Here is a 25,940-nt window from a genome sequence, read left to right on the forward strand (position 1 = left end):
TGTTTTCTGGGTTATGTGTATCAAAATGGGGCTTCTGGCGGTTTGAAGGAAAACCAGCCCAAGAACTCAGGCAGTCTGCAGTGTCTACACAGTTACCCCAGCTAAGATGGTGGAATGTCTGCATGTCAACAGATCTAGGGACCCAGGGACTCTGGGACTCCAGGAGGACATCAAGGTGGGTGTTCTGAGTGGACACAGAGCTTCTTCTTTAACAGTGCCAGATGAGGTCCGAGGTCTGCACCAGGCCTTACATCTGTGGCTGGGTGAGGTGGAGCTTGGACTAATGACCTCAGTCTACTTTTCAAGTCCTCTTCCTGCTTGGTGGCTGACCGGGCCACAGGCTTTGTTTTCTCTGGAAGGACTTAGACAGTCATAAGCTGGATGGAACTCCTGGTTCCATCCCTTCTTTCTTCCATTGCTCCTTGCCTACAACAGGGCCTGTGGTGCCCTGGGTATAGCAGGCAGCCCTGAGACCAGTCAGGGAAATTCACATCTCCCTGCCATCAGCAGCACACCCAAGTCTCAGGCACAGTTTCTGCCCCTGACCACCTTGGCATTTGAGAAAACACTAAAACTAAGCTCCAAACTTGGAACAATAAAAGCAAGATGGACCAGTCAGCTGCTCCTGTGCCCTCTCCTAGAGGCTCACACTGTCTAGGACTAACCACAAGTGGTCCTTGGTCCTGGTATTTAAGGATGTGGTCTCTGTGCCATCCCTTCAATTTGTTGGCTCCTCTGGCCTGTGCCAGCTGTGCTTTTCCCTGAGAACATGCCAGTCCTGTGAGTCCTGCCTCAGGCCAGGGCAGCAGTGTGGACTTGGTTAAGAAGGTACACTACCTGTTAGCTGTTACCTTTAGTTGCTACATCTTTCATCTTGTGCAATTAGGATGGATTAGCTCCTGTAACAAACTATCCCTGGTTTTTAGTCACTGAGTATAAATAAGTTTATTTCCCTTTACAGAGAATTAAACTGGTAGCAGTCAGGGGACTGGGAGCTCAGGATAACACATAGGAGGCTTTTGTGAACCCAGGATGACAGTGTTTTATTTTTTTTTAAAAAATTTCATATGTGAGTACTGTATATAATTTTCATCCCTCGCTATCCCCACTCCAACTCCTCCCGTGACCTCCATCCCCTCTCAAATTCATGACATCATCTTTGTTGCCACATATATACATACACACATGCATACATATAAACACACATGTATGTATAACTCACAGCCTGCTGAGTTCATTTGTGTTCATATGTGTATTTGTTTAGGACTGACCACTTGGGATTGGATAGTCTCTGGGGCACTTGTCCCTGGAGAAGACAGTTTTTCTCTCTTTTTTTAAAAAATATTTTATTTATTTATTATGTATACAACATTCTGCTTCCATGTATATCTGCACACCACAAGAGGGCACCAGATCTCATAACGGATGGTTGTGAGCCACCATGTGGTTGCTGGGAATTGAACTCAGGACCTCTGGAAGAGCAGTCAGTGCTCTTAACTTCTGAGCCATCTCTCCAGCCCCAGTTTTTCTTTCTCTTAACAACCATGAATTACCTTCATGTAGGAAGGGGACATTCTAAGTGTTCCCCACCCACTTTCACATGTCAGTTGGTGTCATAATTGTACAGGTCTTATTTCGGCAAAACATAATTTGAGACTTGATGAATGCAACTTCCCTGTCATACATACAAAACAATCTCACAGCAGAGGCCTTGGTGTTCTGTTCTTACAATCTTTCCAGCCATTCTTCTATGACGCTTTCCATCCCTGCTCACAGACATCCCGCCCCTGTCACCCTCATCACAGTGTGCTGTGCTTTTTTCAAGACTGTGGGGACCTTGTGACAGTCCTCTGAGATCTTTCCTAGCATCTGAAGTGACGGGATGGCGGGCAGAGCTGTCAACAGAGTCCTGCTTCTCACTCCCAGTCACTGACTGAGGCAGCAGCCAAGTCACTTCAACATTCAGGCACAGGTCCTACATCTAGTCCTTCCCAGCATGCACACCTGTGATGTAAATCAGCCTTCCTTTTGCTTCTGGGAAAGCCTCACCTCTATTTGTTTGGGAATAGCCCCTTTTACCTCCTGGGCCTGAGAGGGAACCTAGATAGTGAGCCCCTAAGTGTTTAAGTTATAAGGATTTCTGCTAAGGTGAGATCAGGAAGGGGACCTGAATGCTGGTGGGGGTCCTTTCTTCCAGGACCACCTGAACTCAGCCATCCTGTCCACTCTCAGAGATTAAGCCAGGCCACCCTTGTTCTGTAGGCCAGCACTTCCCTCCTGTACCTCTCTCTGTGTGTAAGACTAGACTGTTTATGTTGACTGAGCTAGATTTTACCAGTTTCTGTTTGTGGAAGAAACACACACACACACACACAGTTTAGGAAGAAAGATTCTGAGCCCTTATTTGTTCCTGTCAGGTAAAGAGGAGACACTTGACAGGCTCAGCCAGGGAGACTACATTCGGCCCTCTCCTCTCAACTTGTCAGGTAACCCAGATCTGTATACGATGTGGCACTGGGAGCCTTTATCTGGGGTCTTGTTTCCTCCTCTTCATGGCTCAGTATACCCTTAGGAGAGGCTGGGGACCTAGCCCGACAGCCCTCAGCCCATAAGCTGAAGAAAGAAGCGGGCTTCCAGGTAACCAGCAGGCAGCAAAGCACCATGTGTCCCAGCAGCTGTACAAGGCCCATGCTGCTCCTCTCCTAGCAAGTGTGAGTGAGCATGCTGGGTTGGAACTTGCTTGCCACTGAAGTCCCTTTGCCTCTGTCCTTTACCACCTTGGAATATCTGCTCTATGTCCTGTTGAGAGCCACAACCTGAGCAGGAGCCTGGTCATAGGAAAGGAACTGAATCTGGAGTGCTCAGGATGGGGCTGAGCTATGGGGCTCTGCTGGCTTAGGAGCTAGATTGACCCCTAACATGTTTGAAGTATAGAATGAAAAGAAGCTCGCAACTTTATGCAAACAATGTAAACCCTAAACCCAGTTAACAGCCTCCAGACTTCCGTGCTCTTGGAATCGTTTTTTACTTTCCATTATTTATTTTGCAGTGCCGAGGAGCAAACCTAGGGCCTGTAAGTACTAGGCAGGCCCCCTACCAGAACTGACACTCGTGGTTCAATGGTGAAACACACATAAAATTTACCATTTCAGTCATTACTAAATGTACATACAGTTCTGGAGCACGGCGTAAGAGATTCTCACTGTTGTTCAACTATCACCACATCCATTTCTAGAACTTTAGGGGTTGAACCTAGGGCCTTGTGCATGATAAGCAGGTGCCTTACTGCTGGGTCTCCAACCCCCATCTCCAGAACCTTTTCATTTCCCCACTGAAACTCCTTACCTGTTTAATTACTCTAGGAGCTGAGAAGGAGGGACTTTATTGTCTCTTTTTGGGTTCAGCTTACCCCACTAAGCATAGTGTTTTCAAGGTTTATCCATGGAATTGCATTACCAGAATTTCCTTCCTTTTAAGGCTAATATATATTGCACTGTAGGATGGCCCACATTTTACACATCCACTCTCCTATCGGCGGACCCTTAGGTTTCTTCTTTCTGTGTTGTATAGCACTGCTTTCATTTGCTAAATCCAAGTCAAGGTCAGTCTTGTGATGAATCACCATAATGTCTCCACAGTCCTTTCACCAACTTACATTTACCATTGAGGTGGCTGATCTTGGCTGTTAACCTGGCACGCCTGAGAAGAGGGACCCTCAGTTAAGGAATTGCCTCCATCAGATTGGCAATTAGACATGGCTGTGGGGCATTTTCTTGATCACTATTTGATGTTACTCCCTTGGGCAGTGCCATATCTAGACAGGGGGTGTAACAATAAGTCTTTACTCCAAAGCCACCCAAGCCCCGCCACCAGGCTGCCCAAGTTCCATCCACCACCATATTAAGGTCCCAAGTAACACACAGAGACTTATATTAGGTACAAATGCTGCTTGACCAATGACTAGGATTTCTTATATGCTAGCTCTGTCTTAATTATCAACCATAACCATAATGTAATATTTTATAAGACTTACCTTATGGAGGACACCTTCCGCTGGCATCCTCATCCTGGGATCACATGGCGGCTCAGAGCAGGAGGAAGAGCAAAAAGGACTTCCTTCTTGCCCTTGCTTATATATGTCTCCCTGTTATGTCACTTTCTGCTTGGATCACCACTTCTTTACTACATTTCCCAGAATCCTCCTTAACTCCTAGTCCCACCTAACTTGCTGCCTCATTGGCCAAACAGTATTTTATCATCCAATAAGACAAACATATACACAGACACACTTCCCTCATCAGGGAGGTCTGGGCTGTTTAAAAAGGCAAACACTGTCTAGAAGCAAGCCAGTGAGCAGTGCTCCTGCCTTGGGTGCCAGCCTTGGTTCTCTCAATGATGAACTTTTGCCTTAAGTCAAAATAAACTCTTTCCTTCCCACGTTGGTTTGGTCAGTGATTTATCACAACAACAGAAAACAAAGTAGGCCAGCTATTTAACACTGGGCATACTCCACATCCAACAGTGTATATCTCAGAAACAGCCAATGGGAATAAAGTAGAGTTTTGGTGTGATTTTGATGTTTTTCCCTCAACACTTGGTGATACTAGGCATCTTTTCACGTACTCAATGAACCTATATATTTTCTTGAAGAAATACCTGTTCAAGCCCTTTCCATTTTGAGCAGAGTGCTCACATTTTTGTTGAGTTGCTGGAGTTCTTTATATATCTGTATACCAATCCTCCTCTAGCAGTCATTTGCAGTGGACTGTTATTATTTATTTTGCAGTGGGGTCTTGCCAACATGAATGAATGGGTTAATGTGGGTGTGTGTACATGTCTGTGGAAGTAGACATGCGTGTGTGTGTGTGTGTGTGTGTGTGTGTGTGTGTGTGTGTGTGTGTGTGTAGGTCAGGTCAATGGCAGGTGTCTTTCTCGGTTTTTGGCTGGCCAGGGAGAGCTCCACGGGTCACCTGTCTCTGCAAGTGCCACAGTTGTGTGTGTGCCACTGAGCCTGGCCTTATATGGGTGCTGGGGATCTGAACTTGGGTCCTCATGCTTGCACAGCAGGCACTTTACTGATCAAGCCATCCCCCAGTCCAGGCTGCTTTAACACAGGATATTAACATAGTTGTTAGGCTGATAAGATCATAAATTGTAGCTTTCAACAGATTTTTATGGAAGATAAAAGACCTGTGACAAAAGTACTTAGGACAGTGTAGCCTGTTAGGGCTTCACTGACCCAGCTTTCTTTTGTCTTGCCAGACAGTAATCACTGCTGTAGCTGGTTCTGTGCCACAGACTAGCTGAGGTCTGTCAATTTTCACCGAACTTACAACAAGTGAGGCACTTCGAGGCATGCCTTCTCGATTACTCTGCACAACAAATGGCATGTACAAACTCCATGTTATAAGCCTCCATGATGTTGACTTTCTGATACTTGCCAATCTGTGACATAGCATGGCCAGTGTGACCCAGTGGCAAAGTGCAAGTGCCCTGGGAATAGCACCTGTATCCCGACTCAAGTTATTTTGAGGGGTCAGTAATACCATGAAGCCCCAGAGCAGTGCCTGGGGTTAGGGTTCCCCAGGCCTTCCGGTCATGAACAAGTCAGGTGGGTTACTCCTGCAGACCAAAGGAGAGAGAGGGGGAGAGAACACACCTGTTCTGGGACATGCTGGTCCTCTAGGGTCTTCACCAAGATGACATGATGCTGATGAGGGCTGCCTGAAAGCCAGTCATTGATGCCCAATTGTTCTGACCCTATTTGTGTCATAGTACATGTATTTCTGCTTTCCTTCCTCTGGTGACCTGTGGGCTCCCAGGGATGGGGCCACACCAGTCTGTATCATCTCCCAAGGTACCTTTCACAGTCTTCAACCCAGTCAGCTCCTGTTGGTGACTACTGCCATTAACCATCTGCTCTGCATTTCTGTCTCTGGGGACTTCGTTCTCTTTCTAGTCTCTCCCCCACTTCCTTTATCCTGTGTCTCCACTACCCACTCTAGAGCCTCTTGGGTCTCACGCATCTCTGATTAGGCATGGCTGTGTGATAGAGTCCCTCCCCGCTCTGCTGCAGGTGACCTATTGGGGAACACAGTCTAGGAATTTCTAGTCCTTTTATTTTGGGAACCATGGGCAGGTAACAAACGGACTGGAATGAACCCTTTTATTGTCATGGGTAGAACAGAGGAACCCCCCAGAACATGGGCATTTTGGAAGGGACTGATTTTGGAACTAGGAAGGGACCGGACAGTGTGTCTCACTGGAGAATCCCCTTTGTATCTTGTTGAGGCTGTCACAAAGGGACCTGTAGCCTTTACTGTGCTTGTATATTGATCCTGGCATTTTAAACCCAGCCTAGACAGATGTGGGTGTCTCTCCTTCCCCATCCCCAGGTTCCCATTTAGGGCAAGTGCAACAGAAACCCCAGGGGGACAGGAGGGCCTCTGCATGGCCTTTTGTTCACGGTACATGCCTGCAGCTCTCTCCCTGGCTTGGGCTTAGAGGTTTCCACTCAGGGGCCCGACAGCTGCTGCTGACAGACATGCTAAGAGAGAGGAAATGAAGACCTGTTTGAGCTTGGCTGAGGCGAGGTCTGGCTGACACAAGGAGAAAGCAGGTTGCAAGCACCGAGAAGAGCAGAGCGGAGCAGCAGAGGGGACGGAGGGGAGCTCTTGTCCCTTTGGACCATGGTTCCTGATGCAATTCAGATGGACCCAGCTGTCCTCCAGGTCTTCAGCCCCACACCCAGTTCTCTGAAAGAGAGGAGGAAGTAATGATGAAAACCCTCCCTATCTTGTGTTCAACCTTAGCCTTGTGGCGGGCCTTGAGTTTGTTTGGTGTCACTTCATGATTTGGCAGATGAGGAAACTGAGACTCTCTGGAGGGGAAGTGGCTTGTTATAGGTCACAGGTCATTTGATAGTATTGTATGCATTCTTATCAAGCTACCAAGAAGTAGATCAGCCCAAGTCTGAAACCTCATGCAGCCCACATGCTCTTGGCAGTGAAACCTTAGGGTGTGGGGTGAAGTGAGGTGCTCTTGGGCCTGGCTGTGTGGGATCCATGGACAGCGGGCTCTATGCTGGGACTCTTCTCTGGCTGCCTTATCTTTCTGACACCTCATCAGCAGGTATTTCTCTGATACCTCCTTGGAGGTCAACTACATGTTAGCTGATCCCAGCAGCGGGTACCAAAGCAGCTTAGGCATCCAACATCAAGTCTGTTCCATCCAGGGAATGCTGGGTTAATGAATGTGAGCTATTTAAACTCTGCCTCTTGTCAGGAAGGGAGGAGAGTAACTCTGGGGAAATGACCAAGCCTTTGCCTATAGAGTTCCCATTAAGTGTGAGTGGAGTTTTAAAAGCCCATAACTGGTGGTGTGAGGAAATACACAGGAAACAGTAGACAGTTTTAAGTTGACAGGAGTTAGACTTTCCTGGAAGATGGGCTTCTGGGGATACCTGGGGAGGATCTTGATCACCTTAATTGGGATGGAAGACCCATCACTGGGTGGCACCATTCCATGATTAAAAGATTCTGGTCTCTCAGGAGGGGTACACCTTGAATCCTAAACCCAGGAGGCAGAAGCAGGTGGATTTCTGTGAGTTTGAGGTCAACCTGGCCTACATAGTGAGTGCCAGGCCAGCCAGGGCTACCCTGTTTTGATGATGATGATGATGATGGCAATAATAGAGAAAGCAAGCTGAGCTCTGGTTAGTGAGTGTGCATTCATCGCTCTGTCCTGATTATGGATGTCCCTCAAGCCCCTGCCACCGTGACTCCCTGCTATGATGGACTATGGCCTGGAGTGGCAAGCCAGAACAAACCCTTTCTTCCTTACTTTGCTTTTGTCATGGTGTTCTATTACAGCAGCAGAAAGAAACCACTAAAGCACACAGGAAGTACAACTCGGAGAGAGACTGGATAGAAGTGCATATGCCTTCCTTCACTTGAGAGTTAAAATGCCACATATCTGATACATTCAGGGCCCAGAGGATGGGAGCCCACCATGGGCTGGAATTTTCCTAGGCACCATACAGAGGAGATGGAACCATGGGAAGAGAGGGTTGTGTATTCTAGGGAGGGAAATTGCACAAGCACCACTGTGGAGCAAACTACTACCCCTGGTCACATTGCACAAAGCAAGCTTCCCTGCTCATAAGTACATTACACAAAGTAAGTTTTCTTGGGCCACAGCTACCCTTATTCTCTGGCTGCTTCTATGTTACATGGGTGGCCGTGAGTAGATGCAACTGACTATGGCCTCCAAAGCCCAGTGTTTACTACCTGAACCTTCACAGACAAAGTCGGCCTGCTGCCTGTGTTGAGAAAGGAACGATGAACTCTAAGGATGTATGGCTAATCTAGAATCAGTGATCAAGGATGGTGAGAAATGAAATTGGCTGGAATGAAAATGCTAACACTGCCCTGGCTGGGTTTGATGACTTCTAAAACACCTGTGAGCCTCACTGAGTCTCACTTCACTTTGACTTTTACATCAAACCTGAGTGATAAAGGATTTTTATCCCAAATGTATAGACGAAGCCAAGATTTACAGGTTCTCTGATTCTCTCAAAATTGGAAAAGGGGAGTCAAAAGCCAATACATACTGTCCATCCCCCTGGTGTTTACCAAGCCTACGACGTGCTGAGCAGGAACAAGGCTCTGGGATACCACAATGGACAAGACAGGCATGGTTACTTCACTTGCAGAATGCAGACCACATTTAAGTTCAAGGCCCACCACAGCTCCTTAGAGAAGAGGAAACCCCTGTCCCCTGCAGTCAGGGAGGGCCCAGCGAGGGTTCTTGAGCAACTGTTCCTTATTTTCTTTGTGCCCAGTGCTGATGGGCACAGAAGAAATGAAGTCATATGGCCCTGGTCGTGAAGGAGCTTCCATCCAGGAGAGGGGGAAGCAAGACTGTAGATAAAGTCCAGAAGGCATGGCTTTCCATAAGCTTAGCTGTAGTCTGGCTGTGGTTCACTCTCTTCAGCTGCAGGCGGGTGCAATGATGGTAACTTTCTTCATCTACTTGCTGTGGAGGGGAGTGAGCACATCCACGCTGAGAAGAGTACATGGCGATGGTGATGAAGGAGCGCTGCCACCACCATCACCACTCAGGCAGCAGTGGTTAGGGGGGCCTTGCCAGGCAAAGAGACTGCAGGGGGGAAGACGGGAGTGAGATGATGAAAGTCCTGGGCAAGGAGAACATGCTGGCACATTTTAAAAGAGGGGGAGGGAAAATTTTAGAGAGGTTTGTGTGGTTTAATCAAGGTAAAGCAAACACTGAGAATGGACACACTCCTCTGCCTACTTGTCACTCTGGGAGCTTCACTGGAGATTTCTTAGTCTGTCCAGGACCCATTTGGGGATTAGCAGCTGCAGGCCTCTGTAGCTACCCTCTGTAGAGTGGAATAACTAACTGAGGACTCCTGTTGTCACTGATTACAATGTACAACTGGCCAGTGTGGTGGTGCTGCCTTGAAGATAAATTACAGCCAGATTTGACTTAGGATAAATCTATTCTGTGCGGGGCTTGTTGAAGGTATTTTACTTTACTTGATTTTGAGATAGTCTTGATAGCTCACTACATAGACCAGGCCTCTGCCTCCTAAGTTGCTGGGATTACAGGTGCATGCCACCACTCCCAGCCCATTAAGGGTATTTTAATTGAGATGTTAGGGAATCATCTGGGGAGGGGCATCTGTGCCTCCTCCTAGCACACAGCCTCTTTACTTGGTTGTCAACCTCCTCCCCCCTTTTGCATGGCTTAGGACAGTAGACAGGCCGGCTTTTCAGCAGTCCTCTCTCAACAGGCTCAGTTGTTGACTTGCTCACAGTGGATACTGCCTTTAGGTAAATTGTGGGGGCAACATTTATCTTTTGGCCCCAAAATATTAGCTCTACTAGTGGGATGGAATTGTTGGGAGGGTCACGGATTCTAGACCCTGAAACATGTTGGAATCACCTGAGAGATTTCTAAAATCCTTGTTCCTGAATCCCAGAACATGAGATAAGCACTCTCTGAAGAGAAAGTTCAGGAAGCCATATTTCTAGAAAATCCCCAGTGACTCCAATGTGCTCCAAAGTTTAGAACCCAGAATTAGTTAAGAACCCAGAGTCTAGAATCTATGGTGTTTCCCAGGCTGGTGGTGGCTTTTGAGCTCTTGGACAGGGCTCACTGGTTGGCCTACTTTAAGTGATTCATTCCATCTGTAGGTTATATCTTGCCTGGCAGGTTCAGTGTGGGCAGCAGCCAGCCTGAACTGGGTGCTGACATTTGATGATGACATTCTATGGGAGCATGGTTCACAGTGTTGGCCACACAAAGACTGCTGACTCTCCTAGCTAGATGGATGGAGCTCACCTACACACCTGGAAGGCCAGAACTTCCAATGCTGAGGTCAATGGATGTTGTCTTCTGCCTGTCTGGAAGGTACCCATGGTACAGACTTGCATCATTTCCCAGGCTTGTAGGAAGGGAAGAGAATAGATGGGTTGATGTAATGAATAAAAGTAGAACAGGAAGAAGAAATCTAAGGCCAACGCAGCTGTGACTCACTGTGGTCCACAGTGAGGTGTGGAAACAGGCCTTCAGCAGCCACAACATAGCTACTTCAACAAGGAAATGGCTGGAGCTTGACTGAAAACTGAGACCTTCCAAGGGGCTTATGGAGTTTTATATCACTTAACATTTCTTTTGTAGATGAATGAGAATGTGCTAGGAATAAGTCTACCCACCTTAGAGACGGGCAGAATGAAGTATAAAACAGCAGCTTATTCAAAGTGGAAATGGTCAGAAGACAAGGCAGAGCCACAGCCAGGACTGTAGGTGTGTGCCCAGCTTATAGAAACTGGCAGCGGAGAGTCCCAGAAGTGAAAACAAATGAGAGGCTCCAGTCTGAAAGTCCCCAGATTAACGAGTCAACAGTAAATGAAGGCAGCCTGTGAGGCTCACATGGCTTACTCATAACAAGCAAACAGGAGATGTCCCAGCAACTGTTTTTCCTTAGAAATTCTTCACGCTCTAATTCAGAGATCCAAGAGGGCATCCTGGCAGGCCCCTACATTTTGCCAGCTTCCCAGATGACGTAAGACCCACTAGGATCCCTAGAACTGGCCACACTGATCAGGCCAGCTTAGATGAGTGTTCCACAGGTTGAGTTTTGGTTTACCAGCTGTCAATACCAAGCCTGCAGTGTTAAAATTCAGTGACCATTACTGGTGTGGTAGGGTGCTGATCCCTGCAGCAGGCTGCCCTAGAGTGACCACATAGCCAATTGAGAACTCCAGGCTGAGATGGGCTTCATTCTCATTTGTACTTGGCCACTCGCTAGCAGAGTGGGACACAGGCACATGGAGGTTGGGGGGGGGGGATAATGCAGGTAGTAGGTCAGAGAAGGCATCTGAAACAGCCAACACACTGATGTTGCCATCAGGAGCTCTGGGTGGAAAGTGCATACATAGGGAGCAGACTATGGAAAGAGCCTGCAATGAAAAGAATGTTGCCTCGTCTCTGTGGGGCGCTGGGAAGGTGGGGCCATCCAGACCCAGCAGTGCCCACTCCTCTGGGCAATCGTGGCGTTTGCAGTTTCCTGTGCGCTGTGGGGTCGGAGAGTGGGAGGATGTTGGCAGTGTGGTGAAACTCCACAAACGGGTGTGTTGAAGGGGAAGGTCAGGGGCGAGCTCTGTTGATGGCGGCAGCAGTGTGATGTGGGACCCATTGTAAAATTCCCCAAACCAAACCCAAGAGCAGGTGTCAGGTGATGTCAAAGCCATCTCTCTCTGGGTACCAGACGTGACTAAACTAGTCCTAAGTCTGCTGGATTTCTAAGATCAGGATAATTCGGGGAGAATTTTCACCAACCAGCTCCTCTAATCAAAGTCACTCAAGGCAGCATGAAGACAAAACTGGGAAGTGACAATGAACATGAGAGAAATCCAGAGAACCGACTGAAAAATAACAGTGTAGACCTCAGAATCCACCATGTACCATACTGTGAGGTATGGACTTCCACTCCAACTTCATCCGTCCGTCTTCTAGAGGTTGGGAAGGGGAAATCTGAGGACTGTAGGAGGAGAAGAACAAAACATGGTGACGCAGGGAGAGCATAGCAGGACACATGTGGGGTTTCTGGTTTGTTCTGCACATGTGGATAAGGGTATTAGTCAAGATGAAATGCCTTAGTCTTGATGTTCTCACCTGGAAACGGGGTAATGAATCATCATGCAGCTTGGTTCTGTGAGATGCAAGGAGATGGCTGAGTACTTAGTGTAGTACTTAGGTGCTCAGTAAATGCTGACCATCCCCAGTAGAGGGACTACAGCCCCCTATCCCTACCAGTTCATTCATTTGACAAACATATCTTCATCTGTTGTGAGCAAAGCTCATTGGTCAGACATGAGCTCCGAAATGGAGGGCAGGTGTCCTTGCTTCCTGGGTCCAAGTCATCAGCTTCTGCTGACATGTGTTCACACAGCAGCAGCTTTATCATTACTTTGAGACAGATCGACCATGACCATGGCTTTGTATCTTTCCATTCATGAGCACCCTTTCCGTAGCAAACCATGACCATACGACATTCTACCCACCCACCAAGTTCACAGCCACTGCTCGCTTGTGGGGCACACTGACACTGGTTTCCCAGCCAGTCTGGGGGATGTATGAGTCGCATTTCAAAGGCGGTGAAGCCTGAGGCTGAGATTTGAGTGGCTGGCCCCTTACTGCTCTTAGGCTGGCACTTGTTTCCCAGCCGGGGAGGCATTTGGGAGGCATGCTTACTGCCCTTCGTATACTGAGAGCTGCTGTCTGCACTGCTCTTCTCTGTCTGCTCCAGAATGTCTGCAAGGCAGTGGAGGAGACACAGCACCCGCCCACGCTACAGGAGCTCAAGCAGAAGATTGAGAGCTACAACAGCCGGGAGAAGCACTGCCTGGGCATGAAGTTGGTAAGCAGGGCCCGCCCACCCCCTACCCAGCATCCCTTCTGTCCTCCCACCCCCACCTCTCTGCTTGGCTGTCTACTCTGTCTGGGCATGAAGGTGATAAGCAAGGCCTGTCCCTGCCCATCCAGAATCCCCTCTCCCCACAGAAGTAGTGAGTGACTCCCTTGCAGTTCCCTCTTCTTTGTCCAGGCCCAGCTTTCTGTGGCCTTGGGGACCCGGAGAAATAGATTAGGTTTTAGAATAGACTTCAGATACAATCTCTGTTCCATTCACACTCTGGCCAATTTGGGAAAGCTTAACCTCCCCTTACGTCAGTGTAAGAGATCTTTAGGGGATTAAAGACAGTGATGAAGGCTTTGAGACTTGGTCCCCAGGAAGCCCTTTGCCAGGGGAATTTTGCAAGAGGAGTGGAGTGTGTACTGGCGAGCACCCTGACCTTGCACAGGGTCAGAGAGACTGTCTCTAAGGGAATACTAGAAGAACCCTGCCCCCTGCTGGAGACCGGCAGCAACTGGCTCTTTGGGGCTTCCAAGTCACACAGGTACCACAGAAAAGGCCAGAGGCTGGAGTTTGTTGGGCTGGACTCGACCTCTGATGCCCCTGCATAGCTCTGAGGTAGAGAGGTGCCTGAAGACTCTGCCTGTTGGATTGAGGACTCGACAAAGGCAATTGGCACCTGTCTGGTAGATGGTTTGGGCCAGCCAGCCTAAACTTCCTGTGAAGGAAGCCATAGCAGCCCCACCAATCTTCTCTAGTAACTGGGCTCTAGACCTCCTGGCTCTTGAGGAGAGGGGAGCATCCTACCTCCAGCACCTCTAGTTGGCAGACTCGGGAAGAAACTCCACAGGCTGGCTGGAATGGCCCCTATCAGGGCTTCCACAGTTCATAAGCTTGAGTGGCAGGCAGAATCACACAAGATGTACTTCCCACTTGCAGAGTGAAGATGGCACCTACACAGGTTTCATCAAAGTGCATTTGAAACTCCGGCGGCCAGTGACGGTACCTGCTGGGATCCGGCCCCAGTCTATCTATGATGCCATTAAGGAAGTGAACCCCGCAGCCACCACAGATAAGCGGACATCCTTCTACCTGCCACTTGATGCCATCAAGCAGTTGCATATCAGCAGCACCACCACTGTCAGCGAGGTCATCCAGGGGCTGCTCAAGAAATTCATGGTTGTGGACAACCCACAGAAGTTTGCACTTTTTAAGCGGATACACAAAGATGGACAAGGTATGATGAGAGCATTCCCAGCCTTTCCCTAGTCTGCCAGTGCCCACACACTGTCATTAAACCCACTGTGAGCCCTGGATGGGACCTGGGTAGGAAAACAAAAAGCCTGATCAGGTCGCTCACATCTACCACTGTCCATCTCCATGCACAGAAAAGGCATGATCTGAGTTCTGGGCTCTTGATCTTTATAAGATGATGATGTAAATAGAGGCAGGGCCTCTTGAATGCCAGGCAAGACAGCTACCACTGTCTTGTCAGGTTCATGCCCATTAGCACCATGTCCATTTCTGTTATCTGCCCCAACCTGTGCATTTCCAAGTCCATCCCACCAAGCCCAGGCCCCGCCCTGTCCTGCTCTGTCGAGAGGAGCACCCAAGCCTTCACTCTTTATTTGCAGTGCTCTTCCAGAAACTCTCCATTGCTGACTGCCCTCTCTACCTTCGTCTGCTGGCTGGGCCTGACACTGACGTACTCAGCTTTGTGCTAAAGGAGAATGAAACCGGAGAGGTAGAGGTATGTCTGTACCCTTTGCAAAACCCAGCCCTGGATGGGGAAAGAGGAGTGCTGCTGTCCTAACTGCACTGTGAGCTCTGGTGAGAGCTGGGCTATAGGCAGTGTTTAACCCAGGATTCTCAGTGGAGCACAGCAAGTTATAACCTGCATATGGCACTGCCTGTACAAAGGATTTCACTTGCTTTGTTTGTGAAAATGAGGCTTGGGGTGTGTACTAGGGTGGGTGGGGGTTACACACTGAGAAACTGTATTTGGACCCATGCTGGTCTTGCCCCAGGATGGCCTAAGGCCCAACAATTTCCAACTGGGTTTTAACTCAGCATAGGTAGTTTTCAGTCATTTTCTCTCCTAAAATGACTTCCTTTCTACAAGAGGGGACTAACCAGTGTCAGTCCCCTGGCAAAAATGGGATAAAATCAGGCAGTAATCTTCCAAGTCCAGGATACTTGGAATGTGATCTTCACGGAGTGACAGAGAAGGAGGGTCTAAGTATTTATCACATTGTTCGGTGGAGGTTGAGCATGAGCAGGATTGGTTGTTTTTGTTATTGTTTTTTTTGGGGGGGGGGAGGTCAGTGGAGATCTGGCTGGAGGATCTGGGCAGATCAGGGCTCTGCCCTCATTTCAACCAAGACAACTCATCATGGGAGTCTACAGCTGAGTCTGTTAGAAGGGAGCCAGTAAGCCTATGAGCTCTGCTGGCCTATGGGCTGGGGCTGGGAGAACAAAAGTGCAGCTGTCTATGCTGCTGGCGGCTCCATGGTGTGGTTTCTTTACCTTCTCTCCATGGAGTGTGGGGATTAAAGCAGAAATACCATAAATGCTCCTTTGTACTAAGAGCTTGGCATCTCATCCCTTTCTCCCATGTGGAGGTCAGCCTGGCCAGCTAGAGCCGAGGTCCACAGCTAGTGAGAAGTCATCCTGCCTCTGGAGACCACAGCCAGCACCAAAGTGAGGAAGACCTCAGTTGCTGTTGACTCTTGTGTAAAAACAGCATTTGCAGTGCCAGGATTTGGCCGTTTGTGGCTGATGTGACCCTCATATATAGTACAAATGTCATTCATGGTACCTGCATGTTCAAACTGCATGGGGCTGGCTCACTGATGTAGGCTGGAGACAGTGGCAGGGCCCTTGGGTCATGTCAACCTCTAACCATTTCTCCTTGTTTTTCCACTTCTTCCTCCCTGCCTCACAGTGGGATGCCTTTTCCATTCCTGAACTCCAGAACTTCTTAACTATCCTGGAAAAAGAGGAGCAGGACAAAATTCACCAAGTGCAGAAGAAGTATAACACATTCCGGCAGAAACTGGAGGAGGCGTTACGGGAGTCCCAAGGGAAGCCTGGGTAACCGGCCTCCTTTCTGTCCTCTGAGTACCCTCCGATTTATTTTATTATTTTGCAACAGACATTCTCAAGACGCCTTTGGGTCCACCTGTGCCTGCCCAGCAGTTAACAGATGTGGCACAAAGTCTCTTCCACAAAGTGTCTGTGCAGGGTTTGATTCCTGTCAACCCACGGCACCATGACTCTGAGAGATTCCGCCTGGATCAGAACTCATGTGGGAAGAACAGTGTTTCCCCTGCTCATTCTGCTGGCCTTTCACAAACCAAATAGTTGCCTCTGGTCACCAAGCTCCAGTCAATCACACCAGCTGGCAAAAAGGGAAGAAAGGTTTTAGAGCCCTTTCTTTTTTCTCTGGATTTTTCTTCAGTTCTTTGCCACCTCTAGTATCTTTATTCATGGGTCAAATGTGGCATATTCATTCAGCTAAGTCCTTGAAAGCAGGGAAATGCTCATGAAAGGACTGTCCTCCTTGCCCCCAGGGGCCTCCTCTTCACTAGGACTAGACACTCGGGGTTAGCCTGAGATTTCCAGAGGCTAACAGCCCAACCAGGCCCTGTCTCTGTCACCCCATGGGCCGTGCACATGCAAACCCAAAGGCACATACTTACATCTGTGTGTCATTTCAGCATGTCTTTGTCCTGATTGTTATGTTAAAATTTGAATTTAATATTGTTGTCCTCATGGGTTTCTACCAAAGGGAAACCAGCCACTTAACTATTTTAGTTTCCTGCTGAGTCGCCAGAAAGTATTGCAGAGAAGCTCATCCAAATTGTCTACAACCTGCCTGCATCTAGGAAGCAGTGGGGCCTGGACCGCTCCGTCTACCTCGGCATCCATCCTCTCCAGCTGTTGCCTGAGTGGTAGCTTTGACCACTTATGGCGGGCGGTGGGGTCCTTTCTGTTGCAAAGCATGGTCTGCTTGCAGCACAGTCCTCAGCAAGCCTGTGGGCCTGACCTGCCCGGTGACTTCAGTGCCTTTTTGTTTTCAGGGAGAAGAACAGGGCATGTTTGTAGAAAGCTCTCCTGCTGGCTTGCCCCTGGCAGGAAGACGACAATGGTGGTGTAGAGAGGAGGGCCTCAGAGCACAGGGTGACGATCACACACCTCTTTGCCATCAAGCTTCCTGATCAGACTCTGACTTGAAGATGTGATATTATTAAACCACAATGAGAGCATCAGATTATGACTCCAGCTCTGACTAGTGCAGACTGAACACAAATTAGCCAGGACTGCAGAGACACTCAATAGAGGGGATTAAAACTTGTCCCTTTCAAAGAAGGCCAGTGTTCCAATGTAGCCTCAGAAGAGACCACTTTCTTGTTGCCCTTGCCTCTCCACACCCCTCGGGTCGTTTCAAGCCCAAGCTTCTTCATGTAGCCTCAAAAGTTCCCTCCCCAGCTCAGGCTAGTCCACATCGCTCCTGTCCCAGAGGAATGCTGGGTCCTTGTCATTCAGTCTTCTTCAGAGCTGCCAAAGCAACACAAGCTAGCAACTCTGAGGCTGTGCATGCTATCAACCCTGGTTGTCAGCCACCTGGTGCTCAGCCTCATCACTTCCCTCCCTCCTGTGGATTACAGGGACAGATGGAAGTCAGTCCCTTCACCCTGCATGTCTGTAGCATTAGGAGAAGGCATGGCTCCTGCTGCAAACACTGTGAATGCTGCTGAGAACCTCCCTCCATGGATGGCTATTTTATTTTTGAGAAGAAAAAAAAGTCATATATATATATATATATATATATATATATATATATATACACACACACACACACACAAACATATATATATATATATATATATATGTGTTTGTGTGTGTATATCACATAGAGGCATATAACTATATATAAAGAAAATGTGTTTATTCAGAAAACTATGGTAAAATTCAGACTTTAAGCAGTTGGACACAGGACCTCTACTGAGGTTGAGACTCTGGGAAGGGTCAAGTTCCTTCAGTCCCAGAGCTGGGTGTAACTGCTGGTGGTAGTGCCTTCTATGGTTGTATTGTTCTGTGGGTGTTGTTTTGAGAATATTTTCTTTCTAAATGTCTTTCTTATATATGTTTTTTAATGAGTAATAAAAGCTTACTGCAAAAACAATTCACTGGAAACGTCCTCACTGAACTTCATCTTATGGGAGCTGAGCTGGTGTGCGGTATGGAGCAGCAGTAGGTACATTTCTTGGCAGAGCCCAGTTTTCTTCTGTAGTGAGCTGGGAAGAAAGGCTACTTATCCAGATGTTTTTGAGAAGATTGTCCAAACTGCCTCTTCTCCATCTCCCTAGTGCTGGGGTGGGGAGGGGACTGACAGCGACGCACATGTTGAGTTAGAAAAGAGCAGGGGCTTTCTGGCTACAAACGTAAGCAATAGCTCTGTTCTGGAATTACTTAAAACTAAGATGTTAATGTGTCACTGATGATTTCAGCCATGGGAAGGCTGAACTGGTACCAAGCAGCCCTCATTTTGGCACCCTCTGATTTCCAGCAAAGCAGTATCTTTGAATTCACAGAAGCCGCCACATAAGTTAACTAGAGAAACCACTGCCTTCCAGTGTTGCTCATGCATCAATCATGCAATGCATGGAGCATCTACCGCTCTCCACCAGACATCCTTAAAATTAGCCAGTCAATCCCAGGACTGATGAGATGGCTAGTGAATAAGGAGCTGCTGCCAAGCCTGCCCACCCGATCTAAAGGAGAAAACAGACTCTTGAAAATTTTCTTCTGACCTCTATATGTGTGCTGTGGCAAATGTGTCCCATACACTCTGTGTAGCCCCTGGCTGTCCTGGAACTCACTATGTAGACCAGGCTGCCCTCAAACTCAGATTCACCTGCCTCTGCCTCCTGTGTGTTGGGATTAAAGGTATCTGCCACTACACCTGCTTACAATAAAACATTTTAAAGAATTAGCTGACATCTACCCTCTCTGGTCCTGCACATCTTACACCAGGGTCCAGGCCAGGTGGGTCTGTCTAGTCCCCTACTCCAGGCACCATGCCCAGTCCCCAGTCCAGCCTGAGCCCCACATCCAGTGTACCAGCTTAGTCTGGTCATCCCTGCCACACAGACTCCAACCTGCAGACCTTGGCCAGGACAGACACGTGGCCCACCCACCTGACTCCATCCTCTTGCATAAAAACTAACTCCAAATGGATCAAAGCCCTAAATGTGAGACCTGACATGCTGAAACTGCTAGATGAAATATAAGCAGTATCTTACAAAATATAGGTGTAGGGGAAAGGACTTCCTGAATAAGGATTCCATTTGCCCAGAAAAAAGCCAACAATTCAGGAAACCAATCAAGGGAAGAGGAAGCCCACAGGATGGAAGAATCTTTGCCAGATATACATCTGACAAAGGACTAAAATCTAGAATAAAGAATTCAAAAAGTCAAAAAAAGCAAACAGCCCATTCAGAAAATGGACTAAGGAACCATAGAGATTTCTCAAATGAAATAAAAACGGCTAAGAAATATTTCAAAATATGCTCATTCTCCCTAGCATTTGGGGAAATACAAATCAGTATTTGTATTTTTTGCCAGTCAAGCTGGCAACAAATACTGGAAAGAATGTGAGGAGAAGGGAATCCTCATTCACTTTTGATGGGACTGCAAACTGATACAGCCACTCTGGAAATCCGTGTGGAGAACCTTCAAAAATCCAAAAATAAACATACCATATTGTCCAGCTATACCACTCCTTGGCACATTACCCAAAAGACTCGACATCCTACTACACAGATACATCTCAGCAACGTTCACAGGTGCTCTACTCACAACTAGGCAATGGAAACAACCTAAATGTCCTTCAACTGATGGACGGATAAGGAAAACGAGGTACATATACTCTAATACACAATGGAATATAGTTGTAACTATGGAATTAGCTGTAAAGAAAAGTGAAACCATGAAATCTTCAGGTAAATGGATGAACTAGAAAAGAGCATAATAAGTAGTAACCCGGGGCTGGAGAGATGGCTCAGAGGATAAGAGCACTGCCTGCTCTTCCAGAGGTCCTGAGTTCAATTCCCAGCAACCACATGGTGGCTCACAACCATCTCAATGAGATCTGTGCCCTCTCTGACCTGCAGGCACACATGTAGGCAGAACACTGTGTACATAATAAATAAATCTTTAAAAAAAAAAGTAGTAACCCATACCCAGAAAGACAAACATCATATGTTCTCTCTCACCTGTGGTTCCCAGCTCCAAATCTTCAGAAGTGAAATTATAACCTGGAATAACTGCTGCAGAAACCAAAAACCATGAAAGTAAAAGTGGACAGGTTGGGGGGCGATTCAAGTTTCCAAGAGAGGAAGCAATCAATAGCCCTACCCAGTTGTAACACCTATGAACCATAACAACCAGCATGGCAAAATATCCCTAAAGGTATTAATAGTGGCACTCTCATCTTGGTGGTAACCCCTGTTTAATTTGACTTAAGGCCCACTCAACAAGAGGGAAATCATGTCTGGTGCTAAAAACTGGCCAACATGAATGGGGGAATCTCATGGAGCCCCACAGCTAGACAAAGAACTATATTAACCACGGAATGTTGAGAGTGGGAGAAATACTCTTCCCCAGGGATGAGCTCCGTAACTGGCTATCCAATACCTGGTGGTCAACCCTGAAATGATATATTCAAGTAGAGCAGGTTGAATTTATATATTCGTTATGTTATAATATTTACGTTGTGTGTGTGTGTGTGTGTGTGTGTGTGTGTGTGTGTGTGTGTGCACAGAAAAAGAGGCCATGAATTTGAGAGGAAGGGAAACCTAAGATAGGAGCCTCCCCCACCACCAAAAACAATTACGAAAACTCAGCCAATCACTATGTAAATCTGTAACATCTGTCCACCTACCAGAAGGGGCATGGGAATGAAGCAGTTTCTGGTTTTCACTGGACTCACTTCACTGTAGCATGGCATTAATAAATTCTTGGTACAGATTATTTGGCTTAGCATAAAAAGACTCCGTTCCATGGTCTGACTCTGCTCCACCCTTTTCCACATCTCCATGCCATTCATAGGGGAAATAGGAAGATGATTCAGTGCAAATATATCAGTATTCTTGGAAAACACACCCCAGCACAGGCCTTGACAGCACACCACCACAGCAGAGCACAGGCTGAACCACAGTGAAGTGCAGATCCTTACAGGCTTTGTGCCTTTAGCAGGGAAGTCATCGATTTCTACAGCACTACCTTCCAAGAGCGTGCAAAACATTATTCTCATAGATGAGCCTATGAGAATGCAGTGCTGCATGTCATACGTATGTATGCAAGGGTCCTTTGTTAGCTCTGCACACACTCCACTCCTGACAGCCTGTACAGACGCTTTGTTGTAATAGGATCCTGCTAGAGTTGGCTTCTAGAGGGTACTTCATGTTCAGTGCGTGCATGCTGGTAGAGAGAGGATTAGTGAGATTAAGAAGTTTATTACCCAGTGAAAAGGCCTGTTCTTGGTTTCACAGCAAGAGGTGGGAGTTGTCACATACATTTTTTACACACGCCCCTCTCTTTTCAGATCTAAAACAGGTGATTTGGTGGACAGTAGATGAACAAGTCTCTTTCATCTCAGTTTTTAAAAGGATGAGAAAGAAAAAAAAAAAGCAATTCTTTACTGGTAAAATCCAAGAACTCTTAAGGAGTTTACAATTGCACCACTCTTATTCCTATTTACATAGAGAGCCCTAGTTACAGACAAGACCTGCACAAACCAAGGTGGAACCATTTCTGGCATCCAGTAACTCCTGTGTAATCAGACCAATAGAGCTCCTCTTCCTGAGACCTCTGAAGACTGCTGAAGAGCCCTTCCAACAACCCAAGCTTCCAACAAGAAGCTGGGGCTAAAGAAGGCACTTGTTGTCCAAGGCGTCACTATAACAAAGCTACCAAACTTAGCCAATAATGGCAGCTTGCTGTATCCAGCTGGGGAAGAAGCATGGTCGCATAGGAACCCATGTTCTGGTCTCACTGTTCTTATGTCTACTGGCCTAAATGCTGCTGCTCTGCTTAGAGTTCATTCCTTGTGTTGCTGTGACTGAGGGCAGAGAATAGCCAGGCTGCTTTCTATGGGACATGAAGGGGCTGGCAGGCCTAGGAGGTTAATTAGGTCATAGGAACACTAAGTAGGAAGCTGGGGTCTGTCTATCTGGTAGAGGGGCTTTAAAGCAGGAAGGCTCTGCCTGCTAAGCTTTGGATGGGCTGCCCTGGTCTTAACACAGGGCATGAACTAAATCACAGAAACCATGTGGACATTCTCACTAAGTGAAGGACACGGGCATTCAAATTTAGATTAGAATAAAAGCTTTCAGTAAAGAATTACAGTTTTTATTTGTAAAAGTTGAAAATACTCATATCAATTACCAGCTCAGAACCTGGGTTCCCATGGGATCCACTGCATAAAATGAGTCTGTCACTTCTTGCCAGGTTTGGGGGCCTTTTCTAGGCCTTGGATGTATTTTCCAGGGAGCCGATACTCTTCTACAATCCAAAAAGAAAATCTTCAGCCAAGCCTGGTCTCAAGTCTTTACTGCCCCTCCCTGTATTCCATGTCCCCTGGGCCCTGTAACCTCCTGCCCCTCCTTGTCCACTAAACTTCCAGTGCGCTCATCCCTGCTGTCAAGGATCTGTCTCAATAATTTCCAACACATGACCCACCTTCTACATCCTGTTCAAGCTCACTAGTGTCTGGATGGGCCATTTACCACACACAGTAGTTGAACGGTATATTCTGGTCATTTACACTCTACTAGCTACCATCTACATCAGTGCTTCTCAAACTTGCTAAAGCTGTGATCCTTTAATACAATTCCTCAGCAGGGCGGTGGTGATGCACACCTTTAATCCTGGTACATGGGAGGCAGAGGCAGGCAGATCTGAGTTTGAAGTCAGCCTGGTCTACAGAGCAAGTTTCAGGACAGCCAGGGCTACACAGAGAAACCTTGTCTTGAAAAACCAAAATAAAAAACAAAAGAATACAGCTCCTCATGTTGTGGTGACCCCAACCATAAAATTATTTTCATTGCTACTTCGTAACTATAATTTTGCTAGCTATAAGTTGTAATATCACTGTGTTGTCCAACAGTCTTAGGAAGGGTTGTTCTCCCCCATGTGGTTGCAACACACAATGAGAGCTGCTGATCTAGATGTACAAAGAGAGATGTGTGTCAGTTCATGTGTGTGTTTGTCTATTTTCTTCCGTCTCTTCTTAGTCCCACTCCACCACATGTGGCTCTCCACATAAAAGAGCTCAATTTTGGAAGTCAATTGCTGTGGATTGTCATAGGTCATGAGATAACTCTACTTATTGAGCATGTGCTATGTGCTAGTCTCTTGAGTGTGAGGCAGGCATGGGAAAGGCAAGATCTATTTCAAGTTCTATTTTGCAGAGGGTTCAGACATTAGAGAAAAAATTAGCCAAGCTCCAGACACTAACCAGAAACATCAACACAGCTGAGCAGTACTAATATTAGTAATTTTTACCATGTTCAAAGGGAAATGGGTATTACCCCCAAGCTGTGCCAGTGACCCAGTAAGAACAGACAGACCAGGGATACTGGAAGGTACACAAGACAAGGGACAGCCAGGTACAAGCAGGTAGATGTCAAGTGCCCAGTGTATGTGAGAACAGAAGGAAACTGGCTGGGGTGGAATTAGGATGTCTGGGAGCTAGGGGGAGGCTGCAGGACAAACAGGGCAGGATGGGAGGGGCTTATTCCTGAAGAAGGAAGGCATGGGTAAGACAGACACCCTTCTAGGGGGAATGATGGGGTTATTTAGTTTAGAAAGGTGAGCCAGGCAGAGGTGCAGGAGGGCTTAAGTGAAGGACAACATAGAAGCTAGAGACCCAGACAGAATCAAAGCAACTTCGGTTCTAAAGAATAAAAAGATTCAGAGCCCAGCTACAGTACTCAGAGTCATGTGAACTCCAGTCAAGGTACTGTGTCTCTCTGAGCCTCAGTTCTCCCGTCTGCAAAACAGGCCAACAGTCCTGCAGCACAGTTATAACCAAGGAGATGTCCTTCCACAGCCCAGCTGAATGCCAGGCACAGCTAGGGCACTCACAACATGATTTATAGAAAGGGAAATCAGGAGGAAAGCTAAGAATATGTATGATGGAGAGAGCAGTAATCTTGGAAAGGGCCAAAGGTCAGGTTCAAACTCTGGCTTCCTCTCCTGCTCACCGCTACAAACTCAAGTGTGTGTACAAGTGAATATACAGACTGTTGCTCCTTGATGGGGTTATGTCCCCTTATACACCCATTGTGAGTTGAAAATATGGCAAATCGAGGGGCTGGAGAGATGGCTTGGCAGTTAGAGCATTTGCTGCTCCTCCAAGGATCCAGTTTTCAATTCCCAGAGTCCACATGGCAGCTCACAACCATAGCTCACATCTACAACTCCAGTTTCAGAGGATCTGGTGTCCTCTTCTGAGGGCACCAGGCACACACACAGTGCACAGACATACATGCAGGCAAAACACCCATATACATAAAATTCTTTTAATTATTAAAAAAAGAGAGAAAATATGGTAAGTTGAAAAGGCACATCATCCAGCTAATGTAGAGAACACCTTAGCTAAGTGGCTCAGCATAGTATGTCGTTCTGGTTGGGCCCCACCTGGGTCACATGACTGATGGGGGAGGGGCTCTTGCTACTACCTAGCATCTCAACAGACTTTCTAGCCAATGCTAGTTCTGGAAGAGTTCGGACTTCAAAATCTGAAGTACAGTTTCTCTGGAATGTACCGTTTCTGCACCACTATGAAGTGGAGCCACTGTAAACACTGTGTAGATATAGGTATGATGACTAGACTCGAGTGAGTCAGCGGCAAGATCTTTGCCAAGCCAGCCCAAAGTGTCTTCTCAGGAGGGATACTTACCAAGCAATAGCTGGCCAAGGTGGTGGATCTGGTTTCCTTGGATCTGCACCTGTAGACTGTCTTTGGCCCCAGGGGCAGGAGAGACGATGGTGCTGGCCTGACATCGCAGCTGGAGAGCGGCAGCCACTGAGCATGGGTCAAGACCATAGGTCTCCAAGTTCCGGACCACAGTCACCTGGGGACAGTAATGACGGTGTTCATTCATGGTATGCTCTCTCCTTTCGGCAGCCACCTCACCCACGGTCCCCGACAGTTCTCTGTAGGGGAAGCTGTAGCCACGCCTTCTTAGGGGCTGGCTACAGGTGTGCCTGACCAGGCTTGTGAGGGCGTGGTCAGAGTGACATAGTGTGACTGCATTTCGGTTTCAGTTTCTCTTTGCTTCTTGCTGTACAGACCTCTACCACACCGGCTGGCTAGGTTGCTCTGTAAGTAAGGCTTTTCCCTATTAAATACCCTTACATTTCTACCTGACTCTGTATTGGTAATTTCCCACTATAGTTCTCTATGGCTGTAACCCCGGTGTCTTTCTGTCTATCTCATCCATGTTCATAGACACTCTATCCTACTATAACATTTAACTTAGGGTTTTTAACCATGGAGAATTTTAAACATAAATAAAAGTACAATAATATGGTGCCAAGCATGGTGGTACACACCTTTAATCCCAGCACTCAGGAGGTAGAGGCAGATGAGTTAGAGTTGAGGCTAGCCTGGTCTAGATATAGCAAAATTCTTGGTCAGTCAAGGCTACATAATGAGACCCAGTCTCAAAAAAGTACAAGAGTGTAATGGACTCCTACATATCCATTACCAATTTCAATAGTTGTCAACTTACAGGCCAGTTGGGTTTATGGCTCCTAGATTACTTTACAGCAAATCCTCATACTTCTGATCATTTCATATATAAATATTACAGTATATGTATCTCCAAAGATTAAGGACTCTGTTTTCTTTTTCTTTTCTTTTCTTTTTTTTTTTAAAGACAGAGTCTCAACTATGTCTCTCTGGCTGGCTTCAAACTATGTA

The 25,940-nt window shown here is 47.2% G+C and overlaps 2 protein-coding genes across 15 annotated transcripts in view; one reads left to right on the forward strand and one right to left on the reverse strand.

The window, feature by feature from the left end:
* Rassf5 (Ras association domain family member 5) overlaps positions 1-18,131 on the forward strand; it is a 63,893-nt gene extending 45,762 nt beyond the window's left edge. The window contains exons 3-7 of one of the 2 annotated variants that reach the window (XM_027417701.2): positions 12,839-12,949; positions 13,883-14,180; positions 14,578-14,693; positions 15,888-16,036; positions 17,026-18,131. In XM_027417701.2, the coding sequence (XP_027273502.1) occupies positions 12,839-12,949; positions 13,883-14,180; positions 14,578-14,693; positions 15,888-16,036; positions 17,026-17,050 (699 nt within the window). In that variant the 3' untranslated portion in view covers positions 17,051-18,131. Of the gene's footprint in view, positions 1-12,838; positions 12,950-13,882; positions 14,181-14,577; positions 14,694-15,887; positions 16,037-17,025 lie in introns of those variants that run through there. The other variant, XM_027417703.2, reaches the window with a different exon arrangement.
* The window catches only part of Eif2d (eukaryotic translation initiation factor 2D), a 33,150-nt gene continuing 13,362 nt past the window's right edge, over positions 6,153-25,940 (reverse strand). For 4 of the 13 annotated variants that reach the window (XM_027417698.2, XM_027417699.2, XM_027417690.2 and 1 more), the window contains 2 exons: positions 24,915-25,089; positions 22,339-22,513 (listed from right to left, as the gene is read on the reverse strand). In XM_027417698.2, coding sequence (XP_027273499.1) covers positions 22,446-22,513; positions 24,915-25,089 — 243 coding nt within the window. In that variant the 3' untranslated portion in view covers positions 22,339-22,445. Of the gene's footprint in view, positions 6,756-11,857; positions 12,071-15,761; positions 15,933-15,979; positions 16,344-22,338; positions 22,514-24,914; positions 25,090-25,940 lie in introns of those variants that run through there. The other 9 variants (XR_004770063.1, XR_004770062.1, XM_027417693.2 and 6 more) reach the window with 9 other exon arrangements.

The sequence above is a fragment of the Cricetulus griseus genome, chromosome 5 (genome assembly GCF_003668045.3).
Source record: "Cricetulus griseus strain 17A/GY chromosome 5, alternate assembly CriGri-PICRH-1.0, whole genome shotgun sequence".
In the NCBI taxonomy this organism is placed as follows: domain Eukaryota; kingdom Metazoa; phylum Chordata; class Mammalia; order Rodentia; family Cricetidae; genus Cricetulus; species Cricetulus griseus.